The sequence below is a fragment of the Bos javanicus genome, chromosome 10 (assembly GCF_032452875.1).
Source record: "Bos javanicus breed banteng chromosome 10, ARS-OSU_banteng_1.0, whole genome shotgun sequence".
NCBI classification, from domain to species: Eukaryota; Metazoa; Chordata; class Mammalia; order Artiodactyla; family Bovidae; genus Bos; species Bos javanicus.
Genome location: NC_083877.1, coordinates 83,594,447 through 83,613,986, shown reverse-complemented (window position 1 = coordinate 83,613,986; position 19,540 = coordinate 83,594,447). Strand labels below are relative to the sequence as shown.

General features: G+C 50.9%; 1 protein-coding gene across 19 annotated transcripts in view; it reads right to left on the bottom strand.

Moving 5' to 3' along the window:
- Positions 1 to 19,540, bottom strand: part of RGS6 (regulator of G protein signaling 6) — a 625,171-nt gene that overhangs the window by 11,043 nt on the left and 594,588 nt on the right. For 10 of the 19 annotated variants that reach the window (XM_061429323.1, XM_061429321.1, XM_061429324.1 and 7 more), the window contains one exon: positions 9,006 to 9,072. The exons of 3 other annotated variants lie outside the window; for them this stretch is intronic. In XM_061429323.1, coding sequence (XP_061285307.1) covers positions 9,006 to 9,072 — 67 coding nt within the window. 6 more of the 19 variants (XM_061429331.1, XM_061429338.1, XM_061429335.1 and 3 more) reach the window with 3 other exon arrangements.

Genomic DNA, 19,540 nt, shown 5'->3' with positions numbered 1-19,540 from the left:
TAGCTCACCAACCCCTCTGATCTCCAGGTTTGGGAGCCTTAACCACAGACAGTTGGACAACCAGCACTCAGGGGGCCAGGTTAGAGGGTGAGGGTGTGCTGTTGGTCCTCTTTTGAGTGTGTGGGGATTTTACTTTCCCCAACCAGGGATTTCGACCCTTGGAGTATCTCTTAATGCCTGTGAGCTGCCTCTGAACTTGATTTAATCCAAGTGAGGAATGAAAGGTTGGCCGGGGGACTAGTAAAACCCAGGGGTCAGATTGACCCAAGCAGACGATGGCTAAGGATCTGGGTGACTTGGAACTAAAGAATTAACTAGTCTGAAGAAGAAAGAAGGAATTCTATTTGAAACACAGGATTGAGCTCTCCTTGGATCCCTTCTTTAAAACTTTTTTTTAAATTTATTTTTATTTGGCTGTGCTGGGTCTTGGTTGCAGTATGTGGAATCTATTAATAGTTCCCTGACCAGGGATTGAACCTGGGCTTCCTGCATTGGGAGCATGGACGCTTAGCTACCAGACCCTAGGAAAGCCCCTGATCCTTTTTTTTTTTTTTTTTTTAATCGAAACTTTATTTTACTTATTTTGGCTGTACTATGCCGTTTGTAGGATCTTAGTTCCCTGACCAGGGATTGAATCCAGGCCCCCCCCACCACCTTTCCTCAGTGGAACCACGGAGTCCTAATCCCTGGATCCCCAAGGAATTCCCTCTCCGTGGGACCTCTTGATGACCAGTTCTGGGACTGGGAAGGTCTGGGGGTATCCGCCAAGGTTTGGGGCCTGGGCTACAGGACACAGGGCAACGCGCTCCTATGTTGGTCTCCATCTATGTTACTCAGAGGCTGACTTTGATGACTCCACTTCAGGAAGTCTTACCAGCCCTTCACTTACAAACTACATAGCCGTTCTTGTTCTTTTGGGAAAAAAAAAAAAAGACTTACTGTACATGGGGCATAGAGGCCTCCTGTGAGAGGCCAGTTGTCCACATGCCCAGAAGGAGGCAGCTGAGGAGCCTCTGATGTGGGGCTGGACACCAGGAGGACAACGAGCAAGGCTCAGTCCCCTGCTTGTTTCCCGGCCATAGTCTGAACCCATCCCCTGCTCACTCTCCACTGAAATTCATAGCGTTAGAGAGGGGTCTAGACGAGAGTATGGCTGGACCTAAGCAAATGGATTGTTGTGTCTGAGAAAGCACTCAGAACTCATCTTATTATTGACAGTGGGTCAGCGACACCAGCGCCATCTGCGAGGGTAGCACGCGCTCGCCCGTCAGCATGTGCTGCAGCGTTTGGCAGCGTGAGGTTGCAAGGGCCGGCAATTCCTCATGTTCATTTCCAAGTGGGATGTGAGGGCTCGTCTTGTTTACTGGGCTTGGCTACATGTCCGCTGGATGTAATTAGAAAAAATTGATCAGGTTTGTGAAGCCTGGTAGGGTACTCAATAAACCTGCTGATTGATGAATTGACCGATAATGGGCATCTCCAACAAACGAACAATACGGGCTGTGAGTTTGCCGGACACAAGACAATGTGTCATCTGGCTAAGCTCGCCACAGAAGGACGTGCCAGCTTGACTTTGAGAATTCCGATGGCATGGATGGGAGCTTGTCCAGAAATGGAAACACCCTCAGGCACAGTTGGACAGTCTGCATCTACCTCCCCTTTGCTCTGTTTTCCCCCCTTTCACTCCTCATTTTTGCTCGTTGGACAGCACTTTTCATTTTTTTTCCTCCTCTGTCTTAACACACACGCACACACACACACACAATCTCCCCATCAGCAACCTTATCTGAATCTTCAGATACACTAAACTTAGCCTGCAGCCGGATACATTTATACTGGGCTAAAGGATTTTTAAAATCAGATTAAAAAAAAAAATCTTAGAGGGTTTCAAGTGCCAGTTCTTGCAAATCACTAAAAGAAGGATGGCTCCTCCTCTGTGTGCAGTGGGTTAGGGACAACAATAGCTTATAGGTGGCAGAGGCTGATCTGCAAGGACTCCCTCTAGCCTGGTTCTAAGCACACATGTAGCAGAGACTTTTTTGACTGCCCTTTCTTACACGGAGCTGGAGGCATTTCTCACCCAGGTGGTCACCTGGGACTGTGGCTTCTCCGTGCAGGCCTGAAGGCAGGTGCGTGCGTGTCTGCTCAGTCGCTCAGTCATGTCTGACTCTGTGCGACCCCATGGACTGTAGCCCGCCAGGCTCCTATGTTCTTGGGATTTTCCAGGCAAGAATACTGGAGCAGGTTGCTATTTTCTCCTCCAGGGGATCTTCCTGACTCAGGGATTGAAACCATGTCTCCTGTGTCTCCTGCATTGCAGGTGGATTCTTAACTGCTGAGCCATCAGGGAAGCTCCCCTGAAGACAGGAAGCACAGGGCAATAGGGACTGATGAGTCCAGAGGTCTCCAGTCCGGGGGGCTCTACCAAACCTCCCCTAGTCCCTTTCACCCTTGTCCATCCTTGCTTACAGGAAATGCACCAAGGAAGGTCACTTTCCTCTTGGGTACTGCTCACTGCTGTGGAATCCACACACCAAATACCAGCTCCTCCCTTCCCTTTCCATCCCTCCTCCAACAGGGCCACACATTACGTATCGAGTACTCAAATATATATGTTGTAGGTCTGCCATACAATGGCCTTCATGGCTCTGATTTACCTGGTGGCTGTGAACAAAAGGAATCACTAAAGCTTCTGAATTATAACAGTCTGTTGCCAGTGGGTACGGTAAAAGCCCAGAGACAAAGAAGGTAAGGTTTACCAGGCATCCGAACCCTCATTACAGCTTCATTCTCATTAGTGAGGTCATTTTGGCTGGAAAGGGGGCTGTGGCTGAGAGAGGTTAGAGATTCTATTTCTGGATGACTGTGTGTCTGTCTGTTGGAGGTGAATTTAGCCCTGAGGATCCCTACCCTCCACACCTCCCTGTTCTGTAGAGCTGGCTGGGCTGGGAGGCGCTAATTAATCTCTTCCTGCCTAAGTCCTGGAGCTCAGCCTCACAGCTCTGACTCCAAAGACCTGTGGCCAGCCCATCCCTCCTTCCCCTCCTCTCCCCCAGCTGCTTCCAGGGCTCGGGGCTTCACGGGTGAGGGGTGGGGTGCAGATGACCAGCCTGGAGAATGTTCCCAACCTCTAGCCATTCAGGTGGTGCTCCTTGGCATTTTTTGCCTCCCTTGCCTGCTCTTGCACCTGTGCATTTACCAAATGCCAGTTCTGCTGCTAAAGGAGGTTGTGAGCGTTCAGGGCGGCTCAGGGGCAGCCCAACCCAACTGCAATCTGTTCACTAGGCAGTGACCTCGCGGGTGAGGCTGGAAGGTGGTTACTCATGCAGGACGCAGGCAAGGCTACATGCCTGCCTTCCGGCTTGGGGGAAAGAAATCCTGCAATCACCCTGGCTCAGCAGCTGCCTCTCTTCTGAAGAGCTGAGGTTCTTATAATTTTCAGGGATCAAAGTGAAATCTGACAGCAGAGGTGTTCAGAGATGAGCTGCTTCAAGGTCTGTGCTGCTATGGGCTTGCTGGGAGCTCCCAGCTACCTTCACTGCCCAGAGAGAGAGAAGAGTTCCCGCTCTGCACCATCTAGGGCTCTTTCCTCCCTCCTATTCACCCCCATCCTCCAGTTTGGATGGGTTTGCAGGAGACACTGAGGGAGGGGAGCAGTCATTCTGCCTCTGCCTGGCATTTTGCATAGTTACAGGGGGAAGGCGTTTTTTTCAGGGTGTGAATGTGTGCTGTTCCTCAATGCTGGTCAGTTGGGAATGGATCACGGTGCCAGGAAACTGCTACCAGCTCAGCCTGAGGCCTTGGCGTAGTTGAGTGAAGCAGCTGAAGGTGGTTGAAAATGCTATTAGCCGGCAGCCTTTGTCCAAGTGAAAAAATATACGGTGATTAAGAACTGAGCTGCAGAAGGTACATTTCAGAGACACCAAAGCTTTGCATTCAGACAAAGCGCTTTTCACCTTCGAGACATTTGGCTAAGTTTAATCCAATAGAATTTGGGATCCTTCAATTTCATGGACCACGGGCTCAGGACTGGGATCACAAACACCCACACACATTCAATTCCCAGCCTCCTCGCTTACTAATCATTTCAGCTCTGCAGCCATCTTGATGGCTAGAAGCCTGGAAGAAGGTGGTCATGGAATCCTTTGTTTCTAAAAGGAAATGCACAAAAGGAAGAGCTCCCTTTTGTATGGTGCTTCAGTAAAAATCAACATGCTGCTTGACATGCCGTGGCTCTGTGCATTGCACGTCCCTGTATTAATCAACAAAGCATGCATCGTCACCATTACCAAGAGCTTCACCACTCACTTACCTGGGAGACAGGTGCTAACCTCTTTGACTGGGAGAAGGGCTGTGGCTCAGAGGGTAGCCCTGGGGGGTCAGATGGCACACTGGGGACAGAGGAGCCAAGCACTGGCAGCTCAGGGGCAGGACCTTTTGCAGCACTAAGAAAGTGGAGACATCTGAGCTGCTGATGAGATTTTCTTGCTGATTTGTCCAGATGACCTAAGACCACAGTTACAGACTGCAAGTCCACTAAGTCCAAACCCAGGCTACAAGGGGGATGGAAATCAACCACGGTCGTCTCTAGGGCAGAGGGATGTAATTGACTGAAAAGGGGCATGAGGGAACTTTCTAGGATGATGGGATGTAGGTTACACTGGTACATACATTTGTTAAATTCATTGAACCATACATTTCAGATCTATTGATTTTGCCACGTGTAATTATGCCTCAAAAGAAAAAAAAGATTAAAAATAATCCATCTATCACATCTCTGCTTTGAAACTCTCCACCCCTTACTCTTTTTCAGTTGCTGTCCCAGCAACCTTGCCTTTTGGCTGAATTCAAAGCTTCCCACTCTGGTATGGGGGAAACCCAGATTCCTCTGCTTGAGGAACTAGAACTTGCAATAGAACTAATTTGGAACATGATTTCTAGTCTCCATCGATCCTAGCCAATCACCTTGTGGTGACACACAGACATTTTTCATCCCTGCTAATGAAAAATGGTGTTTTGCTGAATAGGGCTTATGAGGTGACCTCAGCAGGCAAGACGTAGGAGGCCCCAGAGATAAGCTGTCCTTTCAAGGAGACTGAAAGTTTACCTATGAGTAGTTGATGCTCAAGTCCATAAACGAGGAGTGTGTGTGGAGTCACAGGTCTGTAGGGGACTCACTGGGGAGAGCGGTCAGCCCCTGACTAAGAGCTGGGTAGAAAGGAGAGGTCCTGCTTGCGTTTATCAGGAGGTGGAGGCCAAGGACCTGCCCGACTTCCTAGGTGACTTCCCTGGAGCTTGGTCACCCTGGTGCCCCTTCTCCATTGAGCAAGGCAAAAGGGATGATTTCAAAAGGAAATGTAAGGAATTCTGCGGCATCTCCTTTCTCGATGATGGTTAAAATTGGGGCGAGAGTGCCATTTGCTCGGGATAGTTTAGGGCTGAGAAGCTTTGTCGGGGGATTGTGGGAAAATCCACATGTGATAGAGAATCCTTTGAAAACACTTTGACTCTCCTCTTCCATCATCAGCAAGATGGGCAGATGAAGTGGGAACTAGCCAATGGTTACCCACAGCTGATCCATGGCAGAGCTAGGCTGGAGCAGCATCTGGGGAAGAGAGGTTGCTTCTGGCTTTCTCACTCTTTGAGGGGATGGGAGTGGGGTGGGGCTGGGGAGGGGGAGGGGTAGGCCCCCTGTGGCAAAATCCTCTCCTGGGGTCTGTGTTACTCCTGGGTCCTTGCTAAGCTTTCTGATCTCTCTCAGGAGCTGAAGGGCATTTTATTTGGTTTTAAGATATTTTCTTCATTCAGCTGTTTAAAAATCAGATACCACAAATATAAAACAACAAGTCCCCAAATCAAAAGATAGGTTGAAACTGAATTAATTAAAAAAAAAAACTCACTGGATAAAGAATTAATACACAATGTGCATGCATGCTAAGTCGCTTCAGTCATGTCCGACTCTTTGTGACCCTATGGACTATAGCCCACCAGGCTCCTCTGTCCATGGGATTCTCCAGCAGGTATACTGGAGTGGGTCACCATGTCCTCCTCCAGGGGATCTTCCTGACTCAGGGACCGAACCTCATTTCTTATATCTCCTGCTTTGGCAGACAAGTTCTTTACCACTAGCACCGCACATTAAACCTATTTAAAAAGTAAGGAATATGGTCAAAATAAAAACAATGGATTCTTCTGTAACAGCCCACCATCTTATGTACAGTAATATAAATAAGTAGTCACATTTTCTCATGTCAACGGTGGGTCTGTGGACTCACGCATGCTGAAAGCAATTCCCACAAAATGTTCCTGGAACAATTACCAGGTTAAGACACCTCACTCTACTCCGTATTGGCAACTAGCAGTGCTTTATTTTTTAACTTATTTTTTTAAATTTAGCAACTATGAGTTGCCAGCCCTCCTGTCTGAACTAAATGTGAGAGGACCAACCTCTATGTCCTACCTCCCAGGGACTTTCTGTTTGAATTTTTTATTCTTGCACGGGGTGGCATTGCTCCCTCCTTTTTCAAGTGCCCCCCTGTTGTACTCGCCCAGACCTTGATGGTAGCAGCATGGGGACGGTCCCCTTACAAGAGACACAGGTTAGCTGTCAAGGACAGTTACCCACGGCCATCCATTGATCAAACATTGAGCAGCTGTTGTGTGTCAAGTGCGCTCTGCCTTTGACAGACACCTGCGCCCATGTCCACAGCATCCTTGCCAGTTAGGTCTCCCTTTAACACCTGCTGGACACATGAGGTTGAGCTACTAGCCTGAACATATACAGCTGGTCAGTGGCCTTGATGGCTCATCCACCGTCTCCTTGGTACATGACCATCACTCTCAAGGAAGGGGACAGGTGGGAATACTCAGGACTAGGGACTCCTCCAGGCCCGCCCATACCAGGCCACCTCTCTGGGCAGGCCAAGGTGATTTTCTCAGCCTCACTGAGAAAGAAGCTTCAGCTCTTGGGAATAAACTTGAGAGCATCCAGGACATTTCTGCTCTGCCTGACGGGCTTCCCTTTGACTTTGGCTGCTGGACTAAGCTGAGGCACAGCTCACTGCTGCTTGGTGCTCATGGATTTAAAGTGGTGGCTGCTGGACAGGCCAGTGAGGCTGCCACTTCTGTTTGTGACCTTGTGTTACAGGTGCTGATGCCCCTGGGATCTCCATAGCAACAGTCGTGGGAGGAGAAAGGCAGGTGTGATGTTCACCTTTCCTAAGGAAGGGCAGGCAGATGCTTCACTCCATTTAGAACCAAATCCCCGCAGCAGGCTGGCTGGGGGAAGCCCTTCCTAGCTGCTGTTCCTGGCGTTCCTGACTCCTGTCCCCTCATCACGCTCATCGCCTCTGGGGCTCTTTTGCAAAGTTCGACCTCTACCTGTTAGTTTTGGTGGGTGATGGGAGAACTTCCTCCACAGTCCCCATCTGTGCAGGGACAAATCAGCCACTGGACAGGCACGAGGGATGCCGAGAGTGACAGGGGCTCAGCAGCTGTGCCCGACATGGGTGGCACGATGCCCAGGCACAGACTCCCCAGCCTCCTGTCCAAGTTGTGCATTTCCACTTTCCCTGCTGCGTTTTTCTCTGTAGGCAGGAGAAATCCCCTCTCTCAGTACTGGATCTCTTATCTCCTTCCTCTGGCTCTGACTGAATAACCCCAGTGCTCTTTCTATAAGCAGCCTGCCCCAAGTTCTCGGTGGACGCAGGGGTGGAGCAGAGGCGGCTATTCTGTTCACAAGGCCCCTCAATAGCATGCCTTCCTGTAGCTGGTTCTGGGCTTGCCTCTTCCTCTCCTCCTCCTCCTTAAATGTACTTTGGCATCTCTGCGTTGGTTCACTCCAAGGTAGGCAAGGGCCAAAAGACTCAAGGAACAGGGACATGGCTCAGTTGCAATTGGCAACAACTTGACTCTACTTTTTTCCCAACTAGGAAGTTCAAGTGACCCAACTACAGCCACAGGGGAGAGCGCTGCTGAAGCTTAGTGGATGAGACAGCAGGGGGGTCACTGGCTGGGCAGTGCGTTTGATTCTTCTCAGGACCCATGAGGACATCAAGGGCACCCCACCCTCCTAAGGGCACGTCTCATCTCCTGTGAACACATTCACGCAGAACACATCCATGGGTTGGGGTCCTTGGTTAAGCCAGCTGCCAAGGCAGGGTTTCAAAGGCAGAGGTGGTCAACATGCTGACTGCCTCCCACCGCCCCAAAGCATCATCTTTCTGGGGATGTCCAGGTTCTTTTAGAAGCATATGCAAAGAGGGCTGACTCATTTCTCTCTCCTCCTTATTATCAGGAATGCAATTAGGTGGGCATTTATCAGACAGATATTCCTAATCTGAAAAAGTACAACAGGGGACAGGTCAAGCAGCATTTTTCAAGACATCTCTGGGTTGATGGAATTCCTAGCCACCGGGAACCTTCTTACTTCCCTCTGAACCCCTTTCACATGTCCCTGCAATGCTGGACAGGTGATGAATCGGTTCCTTAGCCCTCTTCTCCTCTGGTGGTCTAGCAGGTAGAAAGGTGAGATTTTCCCGTTTCCTACAGGACTTGGCCCTGGGCCACAGATGAAGAGTAATGGGAGCGGTAAGGTGGGGGCTAAGCTTAAGGATGCTGCTGTTGGATTTAAAAGCATCTTCAAAGGTAGTGGGCATTTCTGCTAGGGGCCCAGGAATGAGTGGCAGGATCAGCACCCAAAGACATTATTTGAACATTGCCTTTGGGACAACAGACTCATCTCCCTGCCACTTCTGGAGCCCTTGGCTTCTTGCTTCTCAGGAAGAAAAAACAAAAACAAAACAAAAAACTATAGTGTAAAAAAAAAAGGGAACATCAAAAAAAGGATGCTGCTAACTGTCCATGGAACTAGGGCGCGAGAACAGGAGGGGTGGGTGGAGATGAGGCCATGGACACACAGATCATCTCTTCTGGTTTGGGGAGCACCTTCTGTTGCAGAAGGCCCCCAAGGAAGGTTAGAGCGTGCGGACGCCGGGATCACTCACCCACTGCTGGAAGGAAGCCGCCTCGGGGGTGAAATGCAGCGGCCATTCTGACTCTGCGCCAGCAGCACTAGGCAATTGTGTTTTTAGGAAGGGAAGTGAAGAACAACTTATCCAGCTGAAACCGTGAAGACCAGTGGCTTTAGGGGAGCCCCTGCCCAGACGCGCACCCAGCAGCAGCAGCAGCAGCAGCAGCAGCAGCAGCGGGCAGGCGGTCCCCCCGCGGAGGCACAGGCAGGTGTGCCGCGTGTGTGCTGCACACACCATACACTGGACACGGAAGCGTGCAGCGGCCAGGCAGCACATGCACTGGTGTACACAGCCGTGCACACGCCCATGTGCGTGTTTACACCACAGGCACTTACAAGAGCGTTTCGTGCAAGGTTCATAAGCAACCACGTGTTTGGCTGTAGAGCTTTACCTCAGACTCCTAAGATGCCCATCTAAAAGCATTTACTTTAAGAGACATCTATAAACCCGATTTTCCTCAGGACAAAGCCATTTGTGTCAGAGGAAATGGCTTCTGTGCTTCTGTTTCTGTCCATACTACAAGTAGGGGGAGTGTGCTCCCCAGGGGGCTGGTTTACGAGGGATTTCAAGGCATCCCTGGATTTCAAAGCCACTTGGTCCTAACTCCTCTGACAACCCCTCTTTGTAGTACAGCACTTAAAAAAGAGAAGCCTCTGTTTATCTGGCAGAGGAAACAACCACGCACGGGAGGGTGCGTGGCTCAGGACGGCTCCAGCCGGGCAGCGAGCGGCGAGGTGAGGGTTTCTGGGAATGAGGCTCTGCCATGTAGGGCGCCTCCTCTGGAGAACTGGAGTTCACGCTCTGCTAGGGGAGAACTAGCTTTGGTCTGGGTCTGGAAGCAGGAGGCTTCTTAGGGTCCTGCACCTCAGGGGACGGGAGCAAATGCCAGATCCTGGCAACATAGGCAGTGCTTCCCTGGTGGCCCTCCCCATGTCCTGGCACCATGCTGCTGCAAGCCCCGGAGTCCTACAGCTTCTTGGGAAGAGCAAAGGGGCCCTGGGAAATAGACCACCGGGCAGAAGCCGGTCTGCTTGGTACCACAGTCCCTCCGTTCTGAGGGAAAGCAGAGAAACCAGCTCTCTGAGTTGACTTTAAAAATAAGACAGTAATAATAGCTACCATTTATTGAGTAGGGTCATGAGCTGGTTGCTCTAATAAATGGATGTGCTTTGCACATACTGTCGTATTTGAGATATCTGTGTCCCCATCCTCAACTGCTAAATAAATACAGTAATACCTACTTTGCAGAACACTGTTGGAAATCAGATAAAGAATAAGAGCTAAGCGTGGGCTGCAGGTAACATCATCATAATAGAAAATAATAACAATACAAAGAGTTATGCTCGAGCTTATATACTGCAAACACTATGCTAAGCATCTTATGTATTTTTTCCCTCCTCATCACTTACTCTCTCTTTTTTTTTTTTTTAATTTGGCCACTGCCTATATAGCATGTGGGACCTTAATTCTCCAACTAGGGATCAAACTCACACCCGCTGCATTGGAAGGCTGAGCCTTAACCACTGAACCACCGGGGAAGTCCTTGATCATTTCCTCTTATCTCCCTTTTACAAGGTGTGGAAACCTAGGCTTGGAGGTGCTGCCTGAGTCACAGAGTTAAGTGGTGGAGCTGGAGGAGAACCTAAGTCCCTCTCAGGCCAAGATCTGCATGACACGGATGCCAACACTGTGAGCACCCAAGATACGGCAGCTGTTTTTGCCATGCCCTCATTTAGTGACGGGCTTCCCTGGTGGCTCAGACGGTAAAGCGTCTGCCTGCAATGCGGGAGACACGGGTTCGATTCCTGGGTCCGGAAGATCCCCTGGAGAAGGAAATGGCAATCCAATCCAGCACTCTTGCCTGGAAAATCCCATGGACAGAGGAGCCTGATAGGCTATAGACCGTGGTGTCGCAAAGCGTCGGACACGACTGAGAGACTTCACTTTCATTTAGTGACAACATCCACCCCGGGCAGCAGGCGTCACTGTACCCCTTGGGCAAGTGAGCAACTTGCCTGGGGTCTTATCCCAACTCCAGGTGGAGAAATAGAATTCAACTGGGCCTGCCCAACCCCCAGCTCGAGCCCACTCTCCACATTCTGGTGGGCACTAAAGGGACGTTGTTCTCGGGGGCAGAGCTAGTAGGTCATCTTCAGTAGGGGATGAGAATGCAGTTGGGGGAAATATCAATGCCAGGTTTTCAACAGCGTTTAACCCCAGATGGTTGGTGCTACTCAGTCATGTCCCAGATAGCCAACTACCAGCTGGCTAAAGAGCTGTGCGATGGTTCAGGGCAGTCAGCTCTCAGGGGACAGTTGGAGCCTCTCAAAAGAGACTCCTGTCAGGGCAAGATGCACCTTGCTGGGTAGTTCTCCACACAGTCCTGGGGAGGATGGAAATAAAGGGGACTCAGATATCACACCTGTACAAAGCTGTTGAAGGGCAAGCTGGGGACTCTGGTGGCCACCCTGTCTCTCCCCCACCCCTACCACATGCCTTCCTGGTGATTCTTCTCCTAACATCCTGCAAATCTAGAAACAGTTCAGCAAAGCTGTGATTGAGGGCCAGTAAATAATGGGCTCTGAAGCTGTCATTACCAAGGAAACCATCCTTGAGGATATGACCACAGGATGGTGACCCCTGTCAAATGCTAAAGGTTGGATCCTTTACATATTTAGAACCTTCCACCATTGTTGAGGACAGAGAATCCATCAGCAGTTCCCCTTTACTTTTTGCTGCAGCTCCTAAGGTTTGATTGAGTTTTGTGTCAACTGCTCCATGTCTATTTGCCAACTTAACCTGCTATGATGTAAATGCCAGGTCCTCCATCCTTACTTGACAGTCCATCTTTTTCCATTAGGGGTGGGGATTCAGATGCACCATGCTCTTGGTGTAAATGAGAAAGGCCAGGGGGCAGGGAGTAAAACCATTCTCCAGCCCTGTGAAAAAGTACAGTCACGCTCCCCACTCTGGATCTCCATATCTCTCTCTCCCCTACCTCTGATATCCAGGCATTAATCACCCACAATAGAGTTTTAAAGGCCTGTTATGAGGGGACACGGGAGAAGGAAATGGCAACCCACTCCAGTATTCTTGCCTGGAGAATCCTGTGGACAGAGGAGCCTGGAGGGCTGCTGTCCATAGGGCCGCACGGAGTCGGATACGACTGAAGCGACTTAGCCTGCATGCATGCATTGGAAAAGGAAACGGCAACCTACTCCAGTGTTCTTGCCTGGAGAATCCCAGGGATGGGGGAGCCTGGTGGGCTGCCGTCTGTGGGGTCGCGCAGAGTCGGACACGACTGACGCTACTTAGCAGCAGCAGCAGCAGGAGGGGACATAGTAACAATCAACTCTGACTGGGCTTTCTTTAGCTTCAAAATGCATCTTATTAAAACTTCGCTGACTTTATTGGCATCGCCATGTTTAATGAGAGGCCTCAAAGAATTTGAAAGCAAAAGATGAGGAGAGGAAAAAGCCATAAGCTGTAATCACCATGATTATACAATTCCATGATGAGGTGGAAAGCAGCCTTGGCAAAGCCTGGGAGAGGAGGGAGTGTCATTTGCAATCAGGTTGGTCCTCAGGACAGCGGGAAAGAATATGACAGGATAGCTCGTCCCTTCCCCGAGTTGGGCTGAAGATGAGTCCTTACGGCTGGGCCCAGGAGGAGGGGCCCATGAGCGTAATTTCCCTTGCTCTAAAGTCTCAGGGGCGTGCTCTGCTCTTGGCCCGGCTGAGAAAGGTGGCTGCCAGTTTGTCCACTGGAACCAGCAAGTCCCATCGGGTAAAGGTGACCGGCTCGATCTTCTTTTCTGCTCTCAACAAAACACCCTTTCTGGATGGGGATGATGTCAGGCCAAGCTTTCTCCAGTGCAGAGCCAGGGAACGCACCGGCTGTGCTCAGCCTCCCTGAGCCCATGGGTACGAGTGTCCTCCGCTCACTAATCTCCTCCCAGGCATTTGGGGAGAGAGCCTTGTTGCCCAGGGCTCAAGTGATTGGCTTAAACAACCAAAAACAAAAGGCAAGGATGACGTTGCCTTGCTTGAATTGCAATTGCTTGAGTTGCAATTGCTTGAAGGGCAGCAATTCCACTTCTTGACAGTGGTCTTGCTCTGACTTTACCATAATCTAGCTTTAGTTTTTCCTTCGAGGTAGAGTCAAACCTGACTCTTCTGGATCCTTCTTCTCCAGTCTCAGCAAACTCACTCCATTTGATCTGTTCTCCTTTCCCATAGTTTATTTATACACCTATGATAACATGCAATGTTTCATAAATATTTAATGCATCTGGGGATTTTCCTTGGAGGAGGTGGGTGGAATCCAGTATAGAACCTGCTCTACAATATCCCTGGCCATTCAACATCTGACTGTTTCCAGGGAGCTCCCTGTTCCTTGAGGTGACATATTCCACCCCTGGGAAGTTGATACTGTTAGAATATTCTTAGTAGAGTGACCCTGCCCATGTCTTCTATCCATTTGTTCTAGCTCTGTCTGAAACAATCCAGAACTGCCCACTCGCTCTGGGAGACAAACACACAGATAGTTCCTGATGGAGTCTGAATCTCCTTGCATGCGTGCTAAGTCGCTTCAGTTGCGTCTGACTCTTTGTGACTGTAGCCCACCAGGCTCCTCTGTCCACAGCATTTCCCAAGCAAGAGTACTGGAGTGAGTTGCCATGCCCTTCTCCAGGGGATCTTCCCCACCCAGGGATCGAATCTGCGTCTCTTATTTCTCCTGCATTGGCAGGCAGGTTCTTTACCACTAGTGCCAGGGCAGGACATGTTTATCTACTTCAGTTTCATCTGACTGGGCTTCCAGAGTCCCCAGCTATTCTTTTCTAAATTGTCTCTAGTTTGTTGAAGTTCCTGATAAAATAAGAGAGCTTGGAAACACGATTCAACACAGTCTAGAGCAACACAGAGAACAATGGAGCACTTCTGACCATTCCACTTTGTTATTACAACCTAAAGATACTTAAAAAAGTGACTGCCTCCCACTTTTACTTCTATCAAGCTTGCAGTCAACTAGAACCCCCAGAGTTTTTAAAACTTGAATTACAGTGAAGGCTAGGAATGTCATCCTGTAGTTGTGAGACTGAATTTTTTTTTTAACATAAATTTTATCTGGTTAAATTATACCTGGTTGTTTGGACCCATCATTCCACCTGAAGGAGATGGTCTTAACATGGCAGACCATACTACCTGTCAAATGAGCACTACCTTCTAGGTGTGCATCTTTGAATATGACTGGCATGTTTGTCTCTTCATCTGAGTCATCAAAAAGGATGTTGGACTAGACAGGGCTGTGGCTGGACCCTTGCGGCCACAATCAGAAACTGCATGTCCCATGGACATAGATCTATAAATTCACCAGCCATTTGGACACTGGCACTGCCGGGGTAGCTATACACTCTCCACCCCGTCCTACCATCCCATCCCTTGAAGTGAAGTGAAGTCGCTCAGTCGTGTCCAACTTTTTTCGACCCCATGTATTGTAGCCTACCATGCTCCTCCACCCATGGGATTTTCCAGGCAAGAGTACTGGAGTGGATTGCCATTTCCTTCTCGAACCCGGGTCTCCTGCATTGAAGGCAGACGCTTTACTGTCTGAGCCACTCCCATCCCTTGGGGAGCCCAAAAACAAACACTCCAGGGTCTTTCTCTCCTAGGCCTTCGGGTAATATCACTGAACTGAAGATCCCACTGCTCCAAGCTCTTTTCAGCTCCCCTGTGGTGTCCCAGTTAGCATTCTGCCTCATAGCAACATTTTAGGGATTGTTCCTTCCTATGGATTTGTATCCTGCCTTTCTTCCAGAATACCGCGCTTCCCAGTTAGAACCAAAGTGCTCATTTGCTCCTTCAAACAGGGAAGACTCCCACGTTGCTTTTCATCAGGAGCTCATTTTGGAGGAATGCCACGGCCATCTTACTTCTCAGCCTTTGAAGTCCTTAGACCTTGAGCACTCTGACTTCCAACCCTCCGGTTTGGACACAAGCAGAATTGGGTCTCTTCTCCCTGACCTTGACATTGGCAGTCTGGTCTGCTTCCTGCTACTGCTGCTGCTAAGTCGCTTCAGTCATTTCCGACTCTCTGCAACCCCAAAGACAGCAGCCCACCAGGCTCCGCTGTCCCTGGGATTCTCCAGGCAAGAATACTGGAGTGGGTTGCCCTTTCCTTCTCCAATGCATGAAAGTGAAAAGTGAAAGTGAAGTCACTCAGTCGTGTCTGACTCTTAGCGACCCCATGGACTGCAGCCCGCCAGGCTCCTCCATCCATGGGAGTTTCCAGGCAAGAGTACTGGAGTGGGGTGCCATTGCCTTCTCCGGGTCTGCTTCCTAGGTTCCTGCTATTCCAAAGCCTGGCTAGCGCCCGGAGGTTTCTCTCCTGCCCCTTGTGTGATGCCACATCTCCCCTGGCAGGTCCAAGGCAGATTCTGTCCTGGGCAGAAACGGGCAACCCGTCCCCCACTCAGGCCTGCCCTCCCTGCTGCTCATCCTGCCAAGCGCCCTGCCATCGGTCACCTTCACCCTCTGCCTTCTCACTGGACAGATGGGAGCCCTGGGCTGTCCTCGCGTGGCTGCCTGGGGACAGGTGCCAGAAATCTGACTTCACAAGTGACAAGGAACAGGCTGAAATCCCACAACCCCATCAGCCGCTTCTCAAGTGGGAGCTCCTTCTAGAAGGACGTCTTTCCTGAGTTGGTGGGGGGTTGAGGGGAGGTGGTAGGAAGGCTCTGTTACGGCAAAGGGCTGCAGGTCAGCTCCCGAAATAGCTTCCCGCTTGGCGCATCCATCCCCGGCTTGCCCCCAGCCTGCCTTGCGGGAGACTGGCAGGGCTGCGATTTGGATCGGAATCAGTGGCTGTAAACACACAGCTGTGCCTTTCTGCCTCACAGGAGTCTTTCACTTGACTGCTCGGCACATTGGGGTCTGGGGAAGGCAGGAGCTGGCTAGGTGGGGGAGAGTGAGGAGGAGGGAGCGGTTTTTGCAGTGCCGAGCTCTCCCCTGTGTCCAGGGGCTGAGTCACTGGTGCACTTTTGCTCGAGTGGGCACTCCGCAGGAGAGGGTTTTTGGCTGCTTTTGGTTGACAGATGAACCATCAGCTACAATAGCTGGGGGCTCCTCCTTCCCAGAGGAGTGGCAGGGTCTAGGGCTGGGTTTCTCAAAAATGACCACCTCTGACCTTTTTGATAAATAAAAGTCTCCCCGTTCCCCAGGGTTTCAGAAAGACCTTCTCCAGGGCCCTCATGGAGAACCATTTTATCTCTTTGTCGCCTCTGTATCCTGCCAGCCAAACTGATTCAGCCATCTTAACATTTTATCGTTGGTTTGCAAAAATCAGACTTTTACATTTTCCTTTTCTAGCTACAAAACTAAAAGAGTAAACATGCTTTTTCAAACTTCACTTGGACCCAAGATGGAGACAGAGGAACAGAGACTGGAAGAGACTTAACCTACGGCTGACTGTGACCAGGATAACACGCCCTCTTGTGACCTCTTTTTGAGCATCTCTGAGAGGACAGTGGCGAGCCAGCCCAGAGGTCTCCAGGGACCCAGAAGGGGTGGTTGCAGGAGGGCAGCAGCGTGACGCTGAGGTCCCCCGATGCTCACACTTCATTTTTTCCCATGCCCTTGCCCCATGCCCAGGGTGACGTGGCAGTACCCGCATGGGGCCCACCTTTTTGCCCAACTGATCTCACCCCACCTCCCAACACACACCCAGCTGGGCATCCGTCCCAGAAGGGTGGGCACTGCAGCACTGGCGTGGTTGACAGGATGTGCGGTGCTTAACCTGCTCTTTGCAACTTCTCTCTCCCTGCCGTCCAGGGGTCACGGTGCGGAATGAGCCCCAAATGATGGAGGGATGGGGCCTGTGGGGTCAGGGGGCTGCGGCACTCAGTTCTGCCAGTGTTGATCCTCAAATCCTTGTCAAAGGATTTTAAATGGACACCGAACTCAGTTCTCTCTTTGGTTTAATTCCCAGCCTCCAGGGTGGGCAGCCACTTTTCGGGCAGGCTCCTCTCTCATCTGGGGGATGATTAGCACAACTCGAAAATCGCAGGACAGAGAGAAGCACAGACCAATAGAACGTCCCAGCTTCAAAGGGTCCTAGAGATGATTCAGTCCATGCCAATGTACACAGGACAAAACCAGGGCTCAGAGAGGGCTAGCGATGGGCCTGAGGTCACACTGCTAGCAGGCTGAGGCTGGAAGCAGGAGTGACCCTGGGCACGGCTCTGCAGAGTTTCCCAGAGTCCTAGGGGAAATCCTCACTTCCTAGGAGAGACCAGTTCATGCGTTCCCTCCCAAGCACAGCTGTGAAATTCACCTCCATCTCTAGGCAGACCCGGGTCTCACTGCTGCTCGATCACAGGGTTCTGAGATCCGATGGGAGCAGGCTGGCACTATATAGCCTGTGACCCTGACATCCCAACGGGGCCCAAGGACTGTGTGCAATCAAAAGCAACTCTAAAGATTTTTAGCCGACCGTTCTTGTTGAAAGGATCTGTTCGACTGAGGTCAAGGCCCTCTAGGGGCTCTGCTGTCTAGGTGTTTGAGAGCTCATTTCAGCAGAGCCCAAGGCTCTGCCCTGACAGGCTGAGGGGGAGGGGAAGCCGCTTCCAGGCGGGGAGAAGGCACTGCTGTGTGTGGGTGGGTGGAGGGGGTGGGCTGATCACCCTGGCTGCCTGCCCTCTGCCTTGCCTGGAGGGCCTCAGCCCTCCACTTCCGGTTCAACACCTGGGCCTGGGGCTGGGGGTTTCTGCGTGCAGAGCTGCCCAGAAGGTGGGGGGAGGTTACTCTCAAGAGCTTTTCCTTGGCTTCTGGGCGGGGCGGGGGGAAAGGGAGATGGAAGGCGGGTGACAGCTGGCTCCTAGGGCTTCCTGGTCTCCATCTGACTTCCCCGCTGCATTCCTTGGCAGGCAGGACTGAAATGCTTGTCATGGAGATGCCGCTTGGTGCATGCCAAGGCTCCCTCAGCTCCCGGCCCTTGCTGTTTCAATTCCTAGGAGCACCTTGGCAAAGACCAACTGTGATGTTTTCTTAGGAGAAGGATGAACACCTGGTTCTCATCTCTGCTCTCCTCTGAGGCCTCCAGCACCAGCTGTTCCTTTGTCCATCTTGGGAGCCTGAGGCTACAGCCGATGAGGCTCTCAAGAGGACAGTTGGGGCTTCAGCTGAGCGCCCAGGCAAAGGTGTCCAGGGAGGCTGATGCCACCGTCCCTTGGGGCTGCCACTTCTAAGTTAAGTGCTGTCCCTGGTACAAAGATGCGGAGGACTTTTTCTATCTTCTCCTCCTCAGAGTTCCTCCTCTGGAGTTCTCACCAGATGGCTTCAGCCACGACCCGAAGAGGAATAATCCAGTTGCTGCTGTTGAGTCTTGGCTAATGGCCCTTTGCTACTTCTTGCTTTCCTCCCACACATCCTTCTGTCCTCTGTGTCTGAGTTGGCCCTTGCTTTGCAGTAGACCGTGAAGGAATGAGCACGCCCAAGAGAGAGCAGTGGAATGGACAGTCTTTCCCCTCTGGCCCCCTTCACACCCTCGAGGTCACCTGTTGACTGCAAAACCAGGGAGATGGCAGAGAATGGCAGGCTGGTTGGTCCTGAGCAGTGCGAAGTGGTCTTCAGTTAGAGACTGAAGGGACTTCCAACCAGAGAGTCTGAGGAGGAGATGGAAGGCAATGCAAACACAGTCTACAGAAGCTTCCTATTATGGCTTTCATATTTTATAGCCATTGTGAAAGGACACTTCCCAGTGCACAGAGCTGGAGGAAAAAGGCTCCGTTCATCTGATCTGAGGCCATGTCTGAGCAGCCCCCCACCCCCTCACTTTAAGAACCTGCTATGTGTCACAGCTCTTCCCGGGCCCAGGGCTCTTGTGACCAGGGCCCCCCTGTATGATGGTGTGAGTCATCCATTGTACAAGGGCAGATGAGGGTTGAGAAGGGGCTGAAATCCAGCTGCACTTTGCTTGGCCAGCTGGGCATCTGTGGGGTTGGGCCCATCAGAAGGATCCTGTTTTCTGCTCTGGATAAAGATGCACTATGGGCTGGCTGCACCATGCCATGGACTTTGAATGATATTTGCTTCTGAACTTGGGCTGGTCCTATCAAAAAGCCAGCTCTATGGCTCTGGGTGGCCAAAGTACACAGTGCCTTGGCACAGCATAACCCCTATTTGCTACTTGCTACTCCAGTTCTGCATGACTCAGAATGAAGCTTCCATTAAAAGGAGCCATGTGAAAAACAATGCCTCTGCTGGGGATCGTAAGGCTCCTTCTGCACTCAAACTAGCATGGCTCCAGCAGCTTCTATGAACCATACTGAACTCCCTTCTAGGATTCCATGTCAAAGAGGGCCTCTGTGGCCTTCCACAGATAATCCCTCCATATCATGATATAGGAGTCTTAGAAAGAACAATTTGCTTTCTCCAAATGTTCCTCCTTTACTAAGAAAAGAAAGAGTACTGCATGGGAGAAATGTTGGACCCAGATTCAGTCTTGATAAG